Source organism: Narcine bancroftii, chromosome 3 (assembly GCF_036971445.1).
Source record: "Narcine bancroftii isolate sNarBan1 chromosome 3, sNarBan1.hap1, whole genome shotgun sequence".
Taxonomy (NCBI): Eukaryota; Metazoa; Chordata; class Chondrichthyes; order Torpediniformes; family Narcinidae; genus Narcine; species Narcine bancroftii.
Window position 1 is genome coordinate 245,238,587 of NC_091471.1, and position 18,634 is coordinate 245,257,220.

An 18,634-nucleotide genomic window follows, 5' to 3' on the forward strand; every position below is an offset into this window, starting at 1 on the left:
ACAAAGATTATGCTGAAAATTACCGATGGGGAAATAGCCGAAATGGTTCTGAATCAAGGCAAGAACAGTTTCAGGTGAAATCTGAAATTCATCTCCTAAAATGCCATGTTTGCATGTAACGTGACCAGCAACATTATGCATTCAAAAAATAAAATCCAGTACTATAACCTTTTAATCAAATTGTAGTTGGACACTGAAAGCCGGCCGTTGTTTGTAATTGTTTAACAGGGATTCTGTGCTGTTTCGTTACATGAATCCAAAATCCAGAAAAATCCAAAATCTGAAACACTTCTGGCCCCATGCATTTTGGATAAGGGGGTGCTCAACTTGTACCAACTACAGTACCTTTCTAGACGGATCCTGCCTGACCTGTCAAGCCCCTCCAGCCTCTCTGTTCATTTAATCCAGCAGCTACAGACTGGTTTTCTGTTGTCTGTGTGACGTGCTGCAAATCCAGGTGGTGTCGTCACTTCCCTGCAACTGGCTCTGTGGCTCAACTTGAAGAATGTTTATATCCTTTTTAATCACCCAATTTAGGATCCCAACTCTGAACTGGGACTGATAGTGTAGGCTGCTCTTGATCTCAATGTGGACAGGTTCCTGGTAGGCTATTTCAAAGTGCAGGACATCCCATCCAGTTGCTTATATCTTTAGAATTGCAGCTGGGATCTTTGGTAATTTCCAAACAGCTACAGCCAGTGTCAAATTTGTCTCCAGGCAAGTTGGAGATAATTGGCTAACTACCCTATCGATCAAAGTTTGGCAATTGAGATCGGCCTGAAGCACTCCTCAGAGGTATCATCATTCATAGCATCTTTTCACCATTTTTCTTGCTCCAATTTCAACTTCTATTGCTGTTTGGATGGACCCTTTCTGGAAATGAAATGTTGGGGATCATCTGTGGAAAGTGTCTGCGAGTATTTCAGCTCAGACACTCCTGAACAAAATGATGGGAGGGGAGAGGCAGTGGGAGGATTGCGGTCCAAAAGGCAGGAGGTAATAGGTATATAAGGGATGGAGGGAACACCAGCTACTGAGGCAGGGGGGATGGCTCTGTAAATGGAGAGAGTGGAGAGCTGAAGGAAAGACAGAGGGATGGGAAAGAGGCACAAAGAGTAGGCTAGCAGAAACTGGAGAAGTCAAGGTTAGTGCCATGAAGTTGGAGAGTGCCCAGACAGAAGAATTAGATGTTGCTCCTTCAATTTACAGGTGGCCTCAGTTCAGGAGTACACGAGGCCATGGACAGAGATGTTAGCATGGGAGTGGGAAGAAGAATTAAAATAGTTGGCCACTGGGAGATCCAGAGTGAAGGTTCTCAGGGAAGCAATCTTTCTTTTAATTCAGACGTCCGCCTACTATTTACTCATACTTTGAAGGTCTCAGGTCCGAGGTCAGTTCTATATCTTTATGGACACTGCAAGATCTGCTGAGTTCCTTCAGCATTCCTGTGATTGAACTACAGAAACGTCTGCACTTTCATGTTTCATCCCTTCTCCAGCATTAAAGCAGAAGAGGGATCGAAAACCTTGGCAAACTTCTACAGTTGTGGAAAATGCACTGACCAACTGCATCACACTCTTGATTGGGAAACAACTCTGAGCAGAAAGCCCTGCAAAAGGTAGCAGATATTATAGGCAAAACTCTCCCCAACATCAAGAACATCTACAGCACACATGTCAAACTCTGGCCCGATATAATTATATTTGGCCCGCAAGATCATTTCAAAAATGTATTAGAGGTGGCCCGCCCTGCAGCGAGAGCCGATGCTGTTTTTTGGTAATGTCACCCCCACCATCCTCCCCCTTCATTGCACATTCTTCCCCATTGTAACACGAGAAATTGTAACACGAGAAGTCTGTCGATGTCATCAGCCGGCAAGCCAGTTGGAAGGCTCCCCGCACAACCAGTCACTTCTCCCACCTGTTGAGCGGTGCGGTGGATGGGCGAGCGCCTGTGATTTCCTGTCGGCGCGACGGGCAATCTGCGCAATCTGGCAGGCTGCGCACGGCCCCCGGGCAGCGGGAGCCCCGCGCGACTGGCACCGGACAGCCCTTCCACAGCGCAAGCGCACTTCTCCCGGTCACCACGGCCTTCAGCGCTTGCACCCGCGCAGATCCCAGGGACGGCTGGTTCGGCCCTGCACGTGAAGAGAGAGATGGTGGCTATCCGCAAAGGCTGATCGGCAGCGCGCTGGGCCTGAGTGGGTGGGTAAGCAGGGGTGGGCAGAGGGTGTAGGTGAGGAGTAATGGGCAGGGGAAGTTATGGTGGTGTGAGGGGCAGTTAGAGGGAGGGATGAGTAGAAGGAGGGGTGGATAGGGAAGAGGTAAAAGGGGAGGGGCAGGGCGAGTAGGGGAGGGGTGATTAGAGGGTGAGAGACGGGTAGAGGGAGGAACAGGTTGAGGGGAGAGGCAGTAGAGGGGCGTGTATAGGATGGGGTGGGTAGAGGCAGAGCGAGTGGAGTGAGGGGTGAGTAGAGGTTGGGTAAAGGACTGGTCAGGTAGAGGGATGGTGGGTCGAGGGTGAATAGAGGGCTAGAGCCTGAGGAGTGAGCAGGAAATGCTCAGTCCTGATGCAGGCCAAAATGGACACAGCCTATGAATGCTGACGACATCTCCACAGGGACCAAATATGTTTCCCTCAGGTCAAGCAAAGGGTGAACTTGAGCTACCTACTCCTGACCTGTAACATTATCCTCCTAAAGTTATATCCTAAAGTTTAACATTACATATGTTGAAAGAAGAGAAAACATGCAGATGTTGTTGAAAATTTTCAATAAATATTTAGTTCAGCCCTCGACTTAGTCCAAGTTTTTAAATTTTGGCCCTCCGTGAATTTGAGTTTGACACCCCTGATCTACAGGGAACGACGGAGTTGAAGCACCAGATCCACATCACCTAGGACACACTCTGTTCTCGCCACTGCCATCAGGAAGGAGGAATACGTGCCACAGGACTCGTACCTCCAGGTTCAGGAAGAGTTGCTACTCCTCCACCATCAGATCCTGAACAAGACTCATTTAGAGGCTTATTTAAGAAATTTGCTCATTATTTACTCCTCAATATTTACATTTCTGTATTTGCAGTCTGTGTGAATTTCCTTGAGTACAGTTTTTTTGCACTACTGGTAAGTAGAAATTCTGCCTGGCCCGCAGAAAAAGGAATCTCAAGGTTGTATGTGATGCCATGTATATGCCAATAAAGTTGAACTCAAGCTTGGAAGGACAGGGAGGTGCAGAGGGAGTGATCCTTTCAAAATGTTGGAAAGTGAAAGGAATGGGCTCGGTGATGCGATGACAATTGGAGATGGCAATGATTTTGCCTACAATCCTGGTTTCTCTCCAACCACCACGTTTTGCTGTTGATGCATAGGCACAAAGACCCAGCAGTGACTAGGTACAGCTAACAAACTACAAAGAATCCACTGTCAAAGGTTTTAAAGAATTAAAACTATTGAACTAAACAGAGTCATGCAATGCTGCTTTATTTACTTGTTTGCCTGCATACGTGTTGTGTCTTGTGTGTCATCAATACCAGAACTGTCAGTGCTTTTTGACACTGAGATTAATGAATGGTATTCTGCAACGTTAGGTCCCTTGTAAATAAAACTGAGTAACACACACACACACACACACACACACAGAGACAGGTTATGTCCTAACTTTGTGAGCAAGTGTGCACCATGGTCCAGAGAAACACTGCTTCGTCTGGTTCTACATGTAGTCTGATTATGATAATAAACTTGAACAAATCCTTGACCATCAAGAACCTGTTTTCAGCTCAACTTGCACTTTCATACCTCAAAAGAGTAGGACTCCATGACACGCATTATAGGAGGCTGAGGGGGTACCTTAAGAGTTTTACAAAATCATAAGGGGCAACGTTAAATAGTCTCCTCTCCCCCACACTTCAGAATAGTTGAATCTAAAACTGGAGGGCATGGATTTATGAAAAGGTTTAAAAGGAGCCTGAAGGAAACCTTCACAAAGGACAGTGAAGCTGTCAGAGGAAACAGGAGTGGGGACAATTGTAACATTAAAGACAGACAGGTACATGGATACGAAATATTGAGCAGAATATGAACACATGGGACTAGCTTGCCTGGCATGGAAAGTTTGGGCAGAATGTCCTGTTTTCATGCTGCAGAACTTAATTACCCTTTATTGCCCAGATTCTTTAACTTCCCTAGTTTATTTTTTACATATAGCACTGTAACAGGCCCTTCCGGCCCACAAGCCCGTGGCTCCCTCCCCCAACTATACCAAGTAACCTCTAAACCCTGCACATTTTCAAGGGTGGGATGAAACCGGAGCACCTGCGTAAAACCCATGCAGACACGTGCGGAAGGTACAACCTCCTTATAGGCAGTGCCGAATTCAAACCTGGGCCGCTGGTGCTGTTGCGCTATGATCGCATTGAGCTCACCGTTGTTTAGGTAAAACCCGACAACACGGATAAAAAGTCCAAACAACAAATGCCAGGCTGAGTATTTTTTTCTTGGAATTTCTTTATTTTGACTTCGCCAGACAAATATAACCTTGCATTTCCCGTGACCTCAGTATCTTTTCATAGCTTCAGTGCACTGAACTGTTCAAAAAAAAAACTCGCATGCACACACAAGCTAACCAGCCGAGAAGGATCTCCGCAACAGAAAGGAGCAAAGTTATTCTGCATTCTCTCTTGTACTTGCAGTTTGGATCTTTCAAAACTGCACATCTACCAGTACCTTGTGGAATAGTTAGGGGTGGGAAGTGTACAACCACTGTCCAAGACAACCGACAATAGTCTTTAAGATCAGCAGAAATGCTGTACAGTATACAGAGAGCACAGCAGCAAAAGATTAAGTAATTAAAGTATTCTCCACATATAGATGCTTATGCATTTCGATGGAAGTTGTAAAGAGCCCCAACACGGCTACAAGCAATAGGCTTACAAGGGGCTAATTCCAATAAAAGATTAAACACATACACCCATGAAATTTTGCATTAGTGTAACCTGTAATAACTAAAGCAATGCCAAATGAAGATATGAATGCTAAGCTCACCCACATACTCTGTGCTGGGAAAATCAACATTAATTTTGTCTAAATTAAGCCTCCATTACTCCAATAAAATTTAAACAGTCTTTAACACAAAGTATACCAGAAGCGCTACAACAGTGTAACGGCAATACAGCTCAGACTGGCACTAACCTGTACACACCCTACATATTGGGACTGCTGCATAGAGACAGAATTATTTTAAATAATCTGTTATTTTTGTGTGTGTGTTTTTTTTTTAAAGTCAATTCCTCCTGCCTCAATTGCCTGTAAGCGACCTGAACACATGGCTGAAGACAAAATTGTTAAATACTGGGAGACCAGGAAATAGGATGCAAAGTGGGTGACTTTCCAGAGAGGTCTTCAGCAGTGGTTGGGTGATTCACTCTACAAAGACAAATCAAAGGAGACACCTTAAGCAGTACGGAGGATAACATGAATACCAGAATCTGTAAAAACTGGATTACTCATTTCTCCAATCTTCAGCGAATAGGTGGCTTCCTCAAATGGTCTCTGCATTTGACCTACAAAGTAAAAAGGCAAAATTCAATGTCAAAACACAATGCTGGAAAAAAAAAACTCAGCAGGTCAAACAGCGTACTTCGTATAGCAAAGATAAAAATACAGTGTTGAGGGCTTCACCCATGACCAAAATAAAATGGGTGCCTGAATAAAATGGTGAGGGGGCAGGGGCACAGGCAAAAGGTAATTAGGTGGATTAGGGAGGGAGGACACAAGAAAAATCAGGGGGAGGGGAAGAGATGGCTCTGTGAATGGAGAGGGAAGAGGGAGGAGATAGACTGATAGGGAAGAGAAGGAGAAAGGCAAGTTTTATTCCTACTTACTAAAGAGCAATGTACAGTAAACACCTGGTGTCCACCTGTGGGGATTGGTAGATAGATGCCAGATGCTGGAGGTTGCACGTTATGAAATTGCCGAACTAACCACCAGAGGGTGCAAATTTTATCTTTATAAAAACCCAAATACTGCAATTAGCAGACACGGATCTTAAGTGATCTTAAATATGGATGGAAAAAGTTCTCAAAAAGTGGGTCCAATATTTTTGCAAATTAGAGCAAGTCCAAAACATATGTAACAAAGAGGCATTGAATATTTTACATTTGTCACAAAATGAACTAATATCAGAATAAATTTGAGCAAGTTGGAGTTTGGAGAAATGTACACGATGTAGCAACTTGAATTGAATAAGACCATGTCTAGCACACAATGAGGAATCGTAAATCAGGCCCAAAATTTAAGTTCATTCTTCTTCTGAGAAAGAGATATTCAGATCATTCTCCCATTCAGTTTTAACTCCACACAAATTGCCTTCATATTCAATAGTTTATAATATAAAGTAGATATTATGTCTTTATGAGCAAATTGTAACTCAAAGATTTCATCGATAAAATTTGGGTCAGTAAGAGAAGGGAGCTTAGAGCGAACAAAATTTGATAGTATCTGAAATAATGTCTATTTGATAGGTTAAATATCATCCCCACTTGTTGAAGAGGTACAAAATGTTGTACAGGTGTTCCTTCGTGTTACAGAGGGTAAGGGAAGAGTCGTGCCCCTACAAATAATGAAATTTATAATTTAAAAAAGCGTTGATTTAATTACTTTCATTTTTCCACAAAAATAATTCTAGCAGATCAGGCAGCATTAATGGGTGGAAATGGTCAGTCAACACTTCGGGCCGGGATCGTTCGAGGTTGAAGAAGGAAGTGGTGATATCAAAGGGGAGAAAGAAGTTGGTAGGGAGAAAGAGGGAGTGACCATGGGAGTGATGGAGAGTTAGAGAGAACAAAGACTAGTATGTGGAGGGGGGGGGGTTTGTAGGTTAATTGATGTATTTGGGAAAGCATGAGCCGAAAGCATTTATTACTATGCTGTATTGCTAAATTTTTGGAAAAACATATTTTAAATAAAGAGGAGATGGAAAGTGGATCCAAATAGAGGTGCAGTGGAGGGGAAGAAATATTCATGCTATTGTTTTTAAGGACACCTAGGGGGAGGTGTGGGGGGAAATACGATGTTCACACAGAAAAAATTAACATCTGGTTACAGATCTTTTCAACAGAATAAATGATTAACTGAAAATATTGACATGGTTTATCACTCCATAGTTATGTCAGGTTTCCAGCACCTCCTACATTATATTCAGAATCCAAGGATGACATGAGTCAAGTGGAACCTAGTGAGAGTGTGTGCGAGCCACAGATATTGATTTCTATATGTTTAAATTACTTTCAACTATTTAAAATTTAAACCATCTTCAAAGTTACATACTCTTCATCATCAATACGCCACAGTATAAACTATGTGGAGACACAAAACAAAAATGATATAAATGCAGAGTCACTCTTGCTCCCTAGGAGAAACAATGCTGCAGAATCTCAGCCGGTCAAACAGTGAACTTTAAATAGCAAAGATAAAGATGTATAACCAAGGTTACAGACTGGAGGCCTTCAGCAAAGGTACAAGCAAAATGTTGACAGGTGCCCAAAGAAAATGGAGGAAGGAGCAGAGTCCCATAGGCAGGAGGTTATAAGGGAGGTGGGGGGGGGGGGGGGGGGGTGATGGCTCTGAATGGAGAGGGAAGGGCATGGAAAGCTGGGGGAAAGACAAAGGGAAACAGAAATGAGGGAGAATGGAAAGTAGGACATCACCAACTTCTGCTAGTCTCCCTCCTTTGCCATTGCCCCTTCTCCAAGCTCTGCACATTTTTCACATACCTATCCAATACCCATTAGCAGGCTGCTAGTGATTCCACTGCCACCACTCACAGGCAATGAACTTCAGTCCTTAATTACTCCCAGATTTGTTTTGTATTTTTTGCCTCAATTTTAAATCAGAGCTCCCGAGTTCTTGAACCATCAGCTTCTTTCACCCCATCCAAAACCCTCCAAAATCTCCCATCAACTATTGCTCCAGTTGCAATTTCTAGAATAGACAGGATAGAGTTCCCAAATGTCTCCAATAAAATGTTTTATTTGAATGAAATTCCCCTTTGCAATAATCCAATAGGCTGAGTCAACCTTAATGTGTCTCCATTTGAGGAACCATAAGGGAAAGGGAAAGAAATCCAAGTGCAGTAAAACCCCTGGTATCTGGAGCCTATGAGGATTGGTAGATGCCAGATAAGTGGTTGCTTGAGAATGCATATTGAGTGATTGGAGAATGGTGAGGCTTGCCAATTTTAAAAGTGCATTTTTTTACCTGTTGCTCCAGAGACCAGGGCATTTTACTGTAGGTATGTAGTTGGAGGGCAGATGAAACCAAGTGGAGGAGAATCAATGTGGGAAGGAATAGAAAAGGTAAACAAAGGGAGAGGTGCACTGTGTGGACTGGTGGAAGGAAAGGGGCATGTTCATGGTGTTTGGCCACCCAAGAGGAAAATGAAGTGCTATTTCTTGTTTCTTCAGCCCTGGGGAGGCAGAGAAGGTGGAGGAGAGATGAACAGATATGTTGGTAAGGGAAGAGAGCGCTGAACTGTCCCGAGGAGAGGGCAGGTGCTCTGCAAAACCGTTGCCGTGCCCATACATGGTCGTGCCCACAGGGAAGGCGACACATTGCGAGCACCCAGTGCCCTTGAATCTCTACCTCAACCAGAAGAGCTATGTGGCCTCTGGATGGTGGTGAAGGAGAGCATTTAGGGATAAGTGTTGCACATGCTGCAGGTGTAGGGGAAAGAGCCAAGGGTCAGGCAGGAGTGGGAGAGAAGGGACGTTCAGAGTGGTCCCTGCAGAAATGGGACAGTGGAGAAGGGAACATGTGACTGGTGGTGGGATCCCATTGAAGACAAGAACGCATGTTTGTCATCCATAAATTTAACTCCATATCTTGATTGTTAATAATAAGCCAAGGTTTTATAAAAAAATACAAGTCAAAAATATTTGAGCAAATTAATCTGATGGGAACACGAGTATTTAGCTTTTTTTTTTATACAAAGCAATAACTTTGAAGTGGCTTGGATGCCCAAAGGCTAGAGCCAAAACTTGTAATACAAAACTGCTGCCTTTTTCTTGTCAGCCTGAATCAATTTTCTATTTTAAACCTCATCTGACATTAGCAATTTATACCACAAAGAGACACAGCAGGGAGCTATTACACAACAATTTACCAGGCAAGATAGAGGCAGGATGAACCTTTAAGAAACAATGGTTGGACTGGAAGTGGAATAATAAATCTAGTTCAGAAAGCCATACTTTAGGAAAGCTGAAGGTGTAGCAGAGAGTCAATGAAATTATTCCAGGGATACCCGGCAAATATTAGAGTACAATGCGAAAAAAAAATTCCCCTTTTTCCCCTCAAAAATGGGGGTGGTTCAGGGGTCGCATTATACTCGAGAGTAAAATTTAAAAAAATTTCTGCAGGCGAGCAGCTTGACTCTAGCAGCCGAGGGGGGAGGGTCGTGAGAGACTTCACCGCGAATCGGGCGGGTGGGGGAGTCGTGAGAGACGGCAGCACGACTCAGGCGGGGGAGGGGTTAAAAATTTTCCCCTCAAAAATGGGGGGGGGGTGTCGCATTATGCACGGATATTTACAGTAAGCGACTGCAGTTCTACAGATGGATTGGAGAAGCTGGGATTGTTCTCCTTGAAAGGGAATCTGATCGAGGCATATCTCTCTCCCCTTCCCCCTGTACCTGCTAATACCTGCCTATATTATCTATACCGTCCCCCTCACTCTCTTCATTTGTTTGTATTCTGCATTTTCTTTTTGCTGTTCACTTGAATTCCGTAATAATGCACGGATAAACGCAAATAAAAAGAACAATTCTCTTCGCCATCCCACAGATGCTGCTCTCAACCCATTGAATTCCTAGAAGAGAATGGTTTTTGAAGAATCAATTGTGTTTAAAAGCGAGCTGGATAATTATACAAAAATAAAGTATTTATGGCAGTGGATAAAGAGGGTGGGAGAATGGGACGAGCTGGATTGTGGCTTTTAAGTAAAGCCGATGATGCTTTGAAAAGCTTCAACCGTTATGTGACATTGCATCACCCCACAACTAGCTGGCAGCAGTATGTACCTGCCCTGCAAGGAAACCTGTGAGAAAGCTATGATTGAAACGATAAGACCCCAGAGGCAGCATGATGTTTGTGTGAATATCTCAAAATCTCCAATTAAAGAAACAATGTTTTTCTTTCCCTCAAAACGTTTCCATAAACCATAATTTTGTAGCTGTACAACGTCATTATACAGAGGGGACATTTTGACCATTAAATAATCTTCAGCAGGTAATCAGAATGTGCCATAACACTGCTAAACTCCATTAATCCAGGAGTTTTTATTAAATTAAATTGAGGCACTCAGCCCACTTCTAGTCCACAAGCCTGTGCTGCCCCAAATACACCAATAAGCTTACAAATCCCATGTTTTTTGGAAAGTGAGAGGAAACAGAACATCCAGAGGAAACCCATACATACACGGGGAGAACGTAAAAGCTCCTTACGGATGGCGTTGGGCTAACCACTATGTTAACTATGTCATCCAAATTGCACCTTTAATCTCACTTCGATCAAGATTTAGCATTCATAACTAGTCAATAAAGTGAGTCGGAGATATGAAAAGCCGGTCGGTGTGACTGGATCGAGATTGTGGTGTGGTTGGGGTGGGGGAGGGGGTCGATGAGTTGAGGAAAGGAAGCAAATTTAAACCATGTGTTTCTAAAGAGCAGAACTAATTGAGGCTAAAATTAAAAGAAATACAGCTCAACCATCCTATAAATAAGAATGATTATTTCTTCACCAGTTGTCATAGGGATAAACTGGCCTCACATTTGGTACCTCAGTAAGTGGCCCCATCCTGAAACATTGACTGATCATTTAGAACATAGAAATCTACAGCACAGTACAGGCCCTTTGACCCAGTGTTATGCCAACTCAATAACCTACTGCACCCACTGCCTAGAATTTCCCTGCTGCATAACCCTCCATTTTCTCAGTTCCATATGCTTATCTAATAGTCTCAAAATATCCCACTGCACCTGCCTTCACACTGTTGCCATGCATCCACCACTCCCTGCATGAAAAACCAACCCCTTGCATCCCTCCTGCACTTGCTCCCTAGCACCCAAAAACTATGCCCTGTCACGTTAGCCATTTCAGCCCTGGAAAAAAGGATATGGCCATCGATGTGATCAATGCCTCTCATCACCTTGTATACTTCTATGAGGTTACCCCTGATTCTCCTTTGCACCAAGAAAAAAAAAGACCAAATTCACTCAACCTACTCTCAGAAAGCATGCTCTCCAATCTAGGCAATATCTTTGTAAAGCTCCTCTGCATCCTCTCTATAGCATCCACATCCTTCATGTAGAGAGGTGACCAGAACAGAACACAATATTCCAAGTGGGGGTCTAAGGTCTTGTATCGTTACTGCTCTTGAATACAATCCCACCATATGCCTTCTTAACAAGACCACCAACTTGTGCAGCAGCTTTGAGCATCCTATGGACACAGACCCCACGTTCCCTCAGTTCATTCGCACTACTGAATCTCCTGGCTACGGATGCTCCCTGACCCATTAAAGATCCTCTAACATTTCATTGTTTGCTCAAGATTCTGGCATCTGGGGTTTGTATCTTTCTTTTTCAGCTTCACACTATTAACTGTGCACTACAGGGGAAAAAAAATGGATCCAAACATTCTGGGATATTCCTAGAATGACAAAGTTAAGACATACTCTTGCTCATTTGCTCTTTCCTGATGTAATGCAGGGGAGAATGCCACTGGAAAGTCAGCCCTTTAAAAGAAAAAGGAACAGAACTGGCTGAGAGAAAAAGCATTACATTTATTCAATAACAATGCCATTTTAGCCACAAACTGAGAATTTCAGGGTTGTATGTGATGTCATGCATGGACTCTGGCAATAAATCCAAAATCTAAATCAGGGTCTCAAAAAAATTACTTAACTTGGAAGTAACGGTTTGTTGTCAATTCAGTGGTTCAGAATGTATTCCCCATGCATCATATTATTGGTATGAGATGAAGAGGCACGAAAGGTGCCATCTATTCACAATAGGAAGTTGTTAATAGCTAAATTGCACAAAGTCAAAATGTGAAAAGGCCCCATTTACTTCATGCTAGATGGTGTAGAATTGGGGTCAATCAAGTGCCATTTGCTTTGTCACTGCAATTATACCAGCAGCATTTGAAGCAGTTAACTACCCCAGTGGCTGGTCACCATTGCTGCAAATCATATGGGCCGCTTAAATGATAAAGGTATCACATCTTACCTTTGCCAAAATATCCCAGATCTCCCCCTTCTCTTGCAGAGCTGCAATCACTGTATTTGGATGCTAGACTTTCAAATGATGCATCCCCAGATTTGATCATTTGGATGTACTCTAAATAAAGATACAAGGCGAACACAGTGGCTCAACATTCTGATGCTCCAATATGCTTTTAAAAATATACAAAATGCAATCCCAATGTCCTATAATAGGGACAAGACACAAAGCCCTAAAAGATCACACGAGGGAGCTGATTGCCAGAAACTGCATCCAAACAAATGCTTGCTGCATTACCCTTGGGTGTTACACAAGTGGAATTTGGGTATCTAAATTATAGCAGTTATACTAAAAGATAAAGCGCTCAAACTCAACAATGAGGGCACCATAAAGTACCAATTCACAACAGGCTCCGCATTAATCATCTCTTGCACAGCAAAATCAATAACTTCTTGCTGAGCTGATGCCTAAAATCAACAAAGCTCAACAGTTACTCCAGTCTGATGACGGAGCAGCTATCCAAGATATCCAATTCGACTTCAGATTTTTACACCAACAATCACATCATATCAAGAATAAACTCATTAATAATGTAGTTACTCTTTTATCACAACATTTATATGGACTTGAACAAGACACATCAAAAGTCCCCAGGTTTGATTGATTTTTGACAGTCTGGATGATAGTCCTGGCCACGATCCCACAACTCAGCAAACACAAAAAGGATTTCTTCAAGTGGAAAGTGCCGAGTTATTTAGTTCAACCAGATTGCATAGTTCAGACCAACATTTGCCCTATGAGCAAAGTACTGTATCTTTTTTTTCTTCTTCTTTTCTTTGGCTTGGCTTCGCGGACGAAGATTTACGGAGGGGTAATGTCCATGTCTGCTGCGGGCTCGTTGGTGACTGACAAGTCCGACGCGGGACAGGTAGGCACGGTTGCAAGGGAGAATTGGTGGGTTGGGGTTGGGTGTTGGGTTTTTCCTCCTTTGTCTTTTGTCAGTGAGGTGGGCTCTGCGGTCTTCTTCAAAGGAGGTTGCTGCCCACCGAACTGTGAGGCGCCAAGATGCACGGTTGGAGGCGAGATCAGCCCACTGGCGGGGGTCAATGGGGTAGGCACCAAGAGGTTTCTTTAAGCAGTCCTTGTACCTCTTCTTGGGTGCAGCTCTGTCACGGTGGCCAGTGGAGAGCTCGCCATAGAACACGATCTTGGGAAGGCGATGGTCCTCCATTCTGGAGACGTGACCCACCCAACACAGTTGGGTCTTCAGCAGCATGGATTCGATGCTTGTGGACTCTGCCAGCTCGAGTACTTCGATGTTGGTGATGAAGTCATTCCAATGAATGGATACACTCGAGCAATAGTCGATCCTGTATAATAGTCAACCGCCACCCCCCACTTTTGGCCCAAAAATCACGTTATCCGTATGACCCATGTAAAAGTCGACCCCCTATTTTTTGGCCCTGACTGCCCAGGCGAGTTCCTGATGGCCTGACCCCGGATCCTCATCCCTCATCCCGGCCATCTTCCCACCAGAACTCTGGACACCCCAACTGCAGATCCTCGCACCAGCCACCCACCCACCAGCGCTCCCAATGACCCAACTGTGGATCCTTGCCCCAGCCATACGCCTATCAGAGTTCCAACATCCAACTTGCCACCTGGGCCCATTTGAACTCCAACACCCCAAACAGACTTACCAACCCATCTGAGCTCCTGACACCTTGAACAACACAAGTACTTACCTGGGTCAAAAGTTCGACTTGCATAAAAGTCGACCCCTCCCCAAAATTGACCTGAAAAATTGGTCCATAAAACTCTATTATTGCACAAGTATGTAATATATTACACCAGTCCTATTTTTTAAATCATACGATTCTCCAAGACTTACTTCTATAGGTAATTTTTCTAAATAAAAATGTCATTTGAAACCCAATCACTAATTGGAAAAACAGCTGCATATTAAAGGTAACCTTTTGCTCCATTGTACAATATCCATAACAATAAAATCATTGCAATTAACTCAAGCCCTCCATTCGCAAGAACATCTTCGTCAATCTTTCATGAAACATTTCCAGTTAAATGACAATGCTTTGTGGCAAAGGAATTTAAACAGATAAGCTTGTGCTTGATCATTTTCATTGCAGAAAACACAAAACATCTCCAAGAAATGTTGGGGAGAACGAGGGGTCCAATGCAAAGAGGAATTAAAATAAATTAGTACCAGTGACATGCTATCAGAAAGTTAATAAGTCTGAAAACTCATCAAATCTCAAGCATTTGTTCATTTACATCCTGATGCTTTGAAAGCAGTGACTTCGGAGAATAGATGCACCAAAATATTCCAAATTATGTATTCAGGAATAGTTCCTGCAGTTTGCAGGGCAGTAGTCATTATTCCAGTCTTTCAAAGAGAAAAAACACAGGCAACCTGTTGGCTTAATATCAAAAACTCACTGCCCATTTTTGAAATGACACAAAGATTAATGGATCTATCACCTCCTACTTCCAGATATTCACTGATAGCAAACAATACCAATTCAAGTTCATTATTATCATATAAATATTAAAGTACAACCGAATGAAACGGAATTCTTCAGTCCTCCATGTAAAAAAAGAGACATAGCATACATATTTACAAGTGATTTACAGTATGACCATATATCAATTACAGCATGGAAAGAGGTCATGTTAGCCCTTCTAGTCCGCACCAAACTTATATATGCAGTACATATATAAAATAATATTTTGTTAAATAATATTAGTCTCAGAAGAATTTGCATCAGTCAATCAACAGTCTTGCTGTCCATAGGAAGGAGCTGTTTCTCATACTGGTGGTTCTGGCTGATGTTCCCGTTTTTCTTTCCTGATGGAAGTAGCTGGAAGATGCTGTGCGTGGGGTGGGAGGAGCGCTTTAACGATTTTGAGAGCCCTCTTCAGACAACGATCCTGGCAGATCACATCAATGGAGGGGATACCCCAGTGATCCTCTCTGCCGTTCTTACGGCCTTGTTGACTGATCTCCGATCCAATGCTCTACAGCAACCGCACCATACTGTGATGCAGCTCGCCAACTAGTAATAGAGATCCTGTAGAAAGTCGACAGGATGGTGGTTGGAAGCCTTGCGAGCCTCAGTCTTCTCTGGAAGTGCTGTTGCGCCATCCTGACAAGTGAGGAGATTTTCTGCGTCCAGGGTAGGTCACTGCTTAAGTGGACATTGAGGAACTTGGTGCTCTCTACTCTCTCCATGATAGAGTTGCTGAAGTGTTATGGAAGGTGGTCGTCCCTGGTCCTGAAATCCATAATCGTCTCCTTTGTCTTATCCACGTTGAAACTCAGTTTGCTACTCCTTGCCTTCAAATGAACTTTTGGTCTTACCTACTTTTCCCAAGTAATGTCCTCATAGCTGCACTTCAATTCTGATTTCAGAATGACTTCTCTCTGGCCCCTTTAATAGCTGGGTATCAAATTTAAAGCACTGTATTTCTTGTCACCTTGAAGGTCACATTTAGGAATGGTGCATCTGACATTTCTTTATTTAAATTAACACATTTTCTTTCCACGTTGAAGATTTCCCCTTTCAGTAAGGTTCAACTATTGATCAAAGTGGTAAAAGAAATGTTTATAAGTAGTCTTCAAAAAAAAATTATAGGATCAACAGATTTTTCCAGTTGGCAGCTCCGATTTGAATTTGGGAAATGATACTTTTGCTCAAATGTCACAGTAAGCCAATTCAAGTCACAGAGGTATTGTGGTTCCAACAAGGTGGGCATTGCCATCCACTTACCATTCAATATCTCCAGTGCTTCCTCTTTGCTGCGTGTAATCTCCTCTTGTCTCCAGGAGGATGGCCGGCGTGACTGGGTGTGCTTCACTAAGAGATGTGAGCACCGGACTTTGTCAGGCTCAACAGAACTGCAACTCCCACTGGCTTTTGGACGTTCCCATTGGCTCTTATTAGTTATATGATTGAAGAAGTAAATACGACCTACAAAACAAAGTCAAGTCAGACACATTAATATTCCTTGAAGTGTCAATACAGCCAAGCAGAAATCAAAATGGCTTTTCCCTCCTTGCTTTCAAAAAGGTACAATTCAAGGAATCATAATGAGAATGCGTATAATGACAACATGATCCCCTGTCAGAGGGAAGCCAATCTGGTAATGTGGAGAGACTCCAATTACAGGAAACTGGAGCAAAAGAAAAATTGATGAAGGATTTCTGCACAAAGCATTGGCGATTCTTTTTTCGCCCACTGAGGCGGCTCGACCTGCTGAGTTCTTCCAGTGAGTGGGCTGTTTCTTTACTCCTGATTTGGTAAAATTGCTTTCAATCCTACTGGTTGGTGACCATACCAAATATTAACTTTATGCAGATAATGTGAATGAAATTATTCCCCACTTGCATTACTTTCAGATGTTCAGGGCTTCCCATATCTTAGGATGCCCCAGTTTTTTTGTGTAGTGACTTCTACAATGCCCATTTCTCTTCCACATGCTAATCTTTAACATCTTGAAGTCTGATGTTTCCATGACATGTAGTTTACATGCCCAACTATCTCAGAATTAAACAGCCAATTTTTGAAATGGCAGAGGTTTACTCCAATGAGTCAAAGAAAAGTTGAAGCCATCAACCTTATGATTTTGCTCTCCAGCCACTTCTTTCATCTACTTTTTGACAGTTTTCCAAAACTATCAGATAACTTGCCATGTTAATGATGCATGATACCAAGTTACTCTCAGGTTTTCTAGTGTCACTCTAAGTTGATCATATCCTCTCTAAGTTGATCATATCCTCTCTAAGTTGATCATATCCTCTCTAAGTTGATCATATCCTCTCTAAGTTGATCATATCCTCTCTAAGTTGATCATATCCTCTCTAAGTTGATCATATCCTCTCTAAGTTGATCATATCCTCTCTAAGTTGATCATATCCTCTCTAAGTTGATCATATCCTCTCTAAGTTGATCATATCCTCTCTAAGTTGATCATATCCTCTCTAAGTTGATCATATCCTCTCTAAGTTGATCATATCCTCTCTAAGTTGATCATATCCTCTCTAAGTTGATCATATCCTCTCTAAGTTGATCATATCCTCTCCCAAAACAGCTGCCTACTCTACCTCCATCATCTAATTTTCAAAAAAATCCATCAAACACACCTCTTACCTTGAGTATTGTAGTATACTCGATTCTCCTCCAGCTAAACACATTATCCACAATTACTGCCCATGCCCCAAAGTAGTAGTCCTGCCCACATTAATCAATATCCCTTTTCACACTTACAAGTGGTCCCAAGAATTAACGGTCAATCAGCATAAAAAGGGTCTGGTGTGGAATGAAAATCAACTCAAGCCAATGTGAGATGACGTCAATTCACACTGGGATTGACTGCCTTGACCTCTAATCGATCCCTGGCATCTGTAGACACCAGCGTTGCAATCAGGCCAGTGTAGAACGGACAATCGCCTTCTAGGACAGAGGTTTTTGTACGAGTGCAGAAACGTGAGCAAGATTAAAATGAAGGGATACAGGTAAATTTTGCCAAGGGAAAGTCGCAGCAGGGGAGAAAGAGGAAATGAACAGCAATTAGTGGACTATTTTCAAACAGCATCAGAAAGTTGGTACCGCTATCAAGCACAATTTATAAATACCATGGGAAAAAGCAATGGCAGACCTGCCCTCCCATTCTGGGAAATCAGGTCTGCCATCGGTTCCCACCCCCCTCCCCCCCCCCCACCACCCCACAACGTGATAGCGCTACCAATTTTCCCACGCTATATGAATTGCTATTTCTAGCTAGCACTTTCCCACAGTCCCTTAAAGGTTTATCTAGGTCAGCACAACAATAGGGGCTGATGTTTCTCCAGCTTTTTGTGTTTTCACTACCACCCCACCCCCCAACCCCGTGTCCACAGAATTGGGTGTTTTACCTCAGGTGAATGTAGATGTATGAAATTTAATATGAAGACATAAAGTGAAGAAGGCAGAGGGTAGGCGGTGGCAGCCCCGATCCGGGCAAGAGCGAAGGGGAGGCGGCGACCCCGGCCTCAGTTGAGTGAGGCAGGCGTAGGCCACGGTCCGGGCAGAAAGTAGGAGGCGGCAGCCCCAGTCCGGGCATAGGGAAAGCAGCGGCGGCCTTGGCCCCAGTCCGGGCAGTGTGGTCCGACCTAGGAGGGGAGGCAGGCCCCTCCAGCCCAGGTAAGAAACCTGCATAGGAGAAGGTCACTCCGATATAAAACCTACGACCCAAGGACCTCGCTGGCACGTCCCAGCTTGCTTGGACACGGCACACGAACCATGGGTGTAAAGGGTGGGGCCAGTACTGCACGCACTGCACTCCACCTAAAAGCTCCTTTGCGCA

At 43.3% G+C, this 18,634-nt stretch overlaps 1 protein-coding gene across 1 annotated transcript in view; it reads right to left on the reverse strand.

Annotated features, from left to right (window-relative positions):
* The window catches only part of LOC138756805 (peptidyl-prolyl cis-trans isomerase NIMA-interacting 1-like), a 41,914-nt gene extending 23,933 nt beyond the window's left edge, over positions 1 to 17,981 (reverse strand). The window contains exons 1-4 of the mRNA XM_069923194.1: positions 17,948 to 17,981; positions 16,060 to 16,260; positions 12,278 to 12,388; positions 5,478 to 5,558 (exon numbers count right to left, since the gene is read on the reverse strand). Of these exons, the coding sequence (XP_069779295.1) occupies positions 5,478 to 5,558; positions 12,278 to 12,388; positions 16,060 to 16,260; positions 17,948 to 17,981 (427 nt within the window). The remainder of the gene's footprint in view (positions 1 to 5,477; positions 5,559 to 12,277; positions 12,389 to 16,059; positions 16,261 to 17,947) is intronic.
* Positions 17,982 to 18,634: the final 653 nt, after the last annotated feature.